The 3,913-nt window shown below is 37.8% G+C and overlaps 1 protein-coding gene across 1 annotated transcript in view; it reads left to right on the forward strand.

The window, feature by feature from the left end:
• LOC108687757 overlaps window positions 1-3,826 on the forward strand; it is a 6,884-nt gene extending 3,058 nt beyond the window's left edge. The window contains exons 4-8 of the mRNA XM_018193705.1: window positions 623-720; window positions 1,097-1,457; window positions 1,564-1,775; window positions 1,885-2,217; window positions 2,325-3,826. Coding sequence (XP_018049194.1) covers window positions 623-720; window positions 1,097-1,457; window positions 1,564-1,775; window positions 1,885-2,217; window positions 2,325-3,715 — 2,395 coding nt within the window. The 3' untranslated portion in view covers window positions 3,716-3,826. The remainder of the gene's footprint in view (window positions 1-622; window positions 721-1,096; window positions 1,458-1,563; window positions 1,776-1,884; window positions 2,218-2,324) is intronic.
• Window positions 3,827-3,913: the final 87 nt, after the last annotated feature.

The following is a 3,913-nucleotide window of genomic DNA, read 5'->3' on the forward strand; positions in this document are numbered from 1 at the left end:
AAAAAATGTCTATAATTTGATAACGTATTTTCTATTTTTGCATACATATATATATATATATATATGTGTGTGTGTGTGTGTGCAACATTGCATGCGGTAGTTATAATAAAAATAATGAGGAATCAGTAATAAATGTAGGCAATTGTATGTTTGACTCAATGCTAAAAACTAATGAGTTATACCGTAATAATGTCCGTAAGGTGTATCATGTTTTTCATATCATTTCTATATAATATATAACTATATTTATATTATAACTATTTTATACTCTTTCTTATTAGATTTTTCTTCGCTTTGCTATAACAAAATGATTTAATTTTTTGTAAAATGAATTCAATAAAAATTCATAAAGACAACAATTGTATTTATTTTCTTACAATTAGTTATTTCAAGATATTAAACTATTATTTGATTTCTTACTTCTTAAATTAATTACATGAATTTTTGATATATTACAATGTACAATAAATGGTTAATGCTTTTTCAGTATATCGCAAATTTAATAAACTGCTCCAGCTTATCTTTGTTTTTTCATTATGGATATTGGCAAATATTAATACAATTTTTTATTATATATGGTAATGCATTGTTCAAATATAACTTGTTTTTTTTGGGCGGGTAGTTTCAGCCCGACGGATCACAAATTGGCAACTTGCAGTGATGATGGAACTGTCAGAATTTGGGATTTTCTTCGCTGTCACGAGGAACGAATTCTCAGAGGTATATATATCTTTGATCTTATAAATATTATATGAAATTTATCTTTTTCTTTGGTTATTACTTAAATAGCTTAGTTTTGACATGTATATATTTTTTACAATATTTCTTACAAATTACATATTTATCATGTACATATATAAGTGTGTGTGTGTGTGTGTGTGTATAAATTAACATATATATATATACATGATAATCTGCTTTCTTAAAATAGAATTTTTATTCTATTATTAAAAACAAATGATGATTTTTTTTCGAAATTTTACATTATTCTATTTTATGTTTTTTTAGCAAATAAAAAATCTCACACACACACACACACACACACACACACACACACACACATTAAACACAATATTTCATAGTATTTTTTCTACAGGTCATGGTGCGGATGTCAAATGTGTACATTGGCATCCACAAAAGAGTCTAGTCATTTCTGGCAGTAAAGACAATCAGCAACCAGTGAAACTTTGGGATCCGAAAACTGGTCAGTCTTTGGCAACTCTTCATGCACATAAATCTACCGTGATGGATGTCAAGTGGAATGAAAACGGTAACTGGTTGGTAACTGCATCAAGAGATCATCTCTTAAAACTTTTCGACCTCAGGAATCTTAGTCAAGAAGTTCAGACTTTTCGTGGCCATAAAAAAGAAGCGTCTAGTGTTGCGTGGCATCCAAGTCACGAAGGTCTTTTTTGTAGTGGTGGTAGTGATGGCGCCATACTCTTCTGGCATGTTGGGTACATATTGTTCTTGCCTAATTAACATAATTACTTTTGATTTTACTTATATGATTGCTATTTTTCTTAATATTGAATTGATTACAGTTAACTTTTTGAATTTCAGAGCGGATAAGGAAGTGGGAGCGATAGAACAAGCGCACGATAGCATAGTTTGGACATTAGCTTGGCATCCATTGGGACATATCTTATGTTCTGGTAGTAACGATCACACGTCTAAATTTTGGACGCGTAACAGACCGGGAGATCTGATGAGAGATAAATACAATCTCAATACGTTACCGGCAGGTTCGGCCGGTATCGATGACCACGAAATTGGTACTGAATATTTCCTAAAATTATTTCAATGATATGATATAATATTTAATATATCTTTTATTTTCTCTTTCTTTCTTTTTAATATTTTATCTCGCTTCATTTGTCTTAGCTGATGAAGCAGCGGTGATACCTGGTATGGGACCAGAGGATAGAATCAATGCAGATTGTGAATCTGAAGAGAAAAATGGTGGAATCCCCGGTCTGGATTTAGATCACGCTGTGGACGAGGGCAAGAAATTCGCCAATAAGAAAGTTCCGTACAGTAAACCGATACCGCGAAATTTCCAAGCACAGTGGAACGAAATAGAGGGCGAAGATGAGCAAGTCGAATTAGTTAATCAGTTCGTCAATCAATTAATAGAGACAACGCCAGGTGCTGTGCCACTAAATGAAGTTACGCCCAACGCCATTATATTATATGGAAAAATGATTCCAGTGGAATGTAAGCAATATATATATCAGTAAAATAAGTGTAATCAGTCTTAAAGCATATTAATTTTAAAAAATACGCAGTTATATATAGTTATTGAACTTAGTTGCATATTTCAGCTGGATCCAAACTGGCACAGGCAATCAGTAAAGGAACCGATGCCATAAACAAATTAGTATTTTCTGGTGAAGTAGAAGAATTACGGGAGTTGGTATGTCCACAGGCTGATATGGAAGTCGAAGAATATCTGCTGGATGATAAAGAGATCGATTTTTCTAAAGTGCCCAACGTAAATTTGCCGCCACCTTTGCCTAGTTCCAAATTCGCACAGAATCCGGAGCTGCTGAAATCGCTGAATCGCGGCGGCAAGCGTAAGTTCGATCAGCTGATCGGCTGGAGCGATGGTGGAGCTAGTGATCGTATATCTAAGATGCATCAGCCGGTCTTCAGTGGTGTGATTACGGAGGATTCGCAGTCCAACGACACTGATTTGAGATTTAGCAAGTCAAATCTCGCCGCGGAGAGCAATTCTTTCCATAGCGGGCAGGATGAAGATCATAGAAGGAGCGGTCTTCACGATCTATCGAGAAGTAATCGTGGTGATGAAGATCTCAGATTCAACATGTCTACCGGTCCTGGTAGACCCAGTTCAGTCAACGAATTCGATTCACGCGGCAACAATTTCGCGGATAAAGATTTTCGTAATTTCCTGTCATCCAAGTCTTTGGATGATGATGATTATGACGAACGGGAACATGATAACGCCAGCGGCCGCTGGGACGACGAGGAGGCCGATGGATCGCGTGGTAAATTGGACAGTACATTCGGCAACAATTTTGACAAACGCGACAACGGTGTAACAATGGGCATGAGTAACAATTTGCATGGTCCTATGGCTGGTATACCGCATCTGCCGAATCATCATAACATGCAAAATATTAATCCCAACATGCCGCCACCGATACCAAGCCTAGTGCCGCATCCCAACATGTCACAGCATCCTAGCATGCAGGGTAAACCGCCGCATCCTGGTATGCCCGGTATAGATGGCCCAATGCCACCCCATATGATGCCGCCCCACCCAAATATGCATCCGGGTTTTGGACCTAATGGACCGCCGCCCGGTGGTTTCGGACCCAATTTTCGACCACCACCACCGAATAGCAATTTCGGCCCAAATCATTTTAGACCAAATCCGATGCTGCCATTCGGACCGAATCAGGGCCCGCCGCCATTTGGCAATAATTTTCAGGGACCGCCCAACTTTCGTGGGCCAAATGTCGCTCCGATAAATTTCGACCGACCAAGTTTTGGACCTAATTTCCGCGGTCAAACTCCACAGGGTCAGTTGAACAATTTTAATTCCAACTTTGGCAACTTTGGCAAAAACGGTCCCAATCGCGGCATAAGTCGTGGTGGTAGCGATATGGGCAGGGGCGGCTATAATAATCGCGGCAGAGGACGTGACAACGATCAATCGAGAGGAGGGAGGGGAAGAGACAATTATTGAAGAGATTTCTCAGAACAATATGCGTGATTATCGACAATGTTCTTATGCCTCGATATAAACTGTCTTGCATGAACTGTTCAGTGAAACTTTGACTCAGTATATAAGATAATGTGCCGGTGTCCTCGAATGAGTGAATGTCCTGTTACTCATATGGTATTTATGAAGTATATATATATAGATATATAAGATATATATGTA

This window comes from Atta colombica, unplaced genomic scaffold (assembly GCF_001594045.1).
Source record: "Atta colombica isolate Treedump-2 unplaced genomic scaffold, Acol1.0 scaffold216, whole genome shotgun sequence".
In the NCBI taxonomy this organism is placed as follows: Eukaryota; Metazoa; Arthropoda; class Insecta; order Hymenoptera; family Formicidae; genus Atta; species Atta colombica.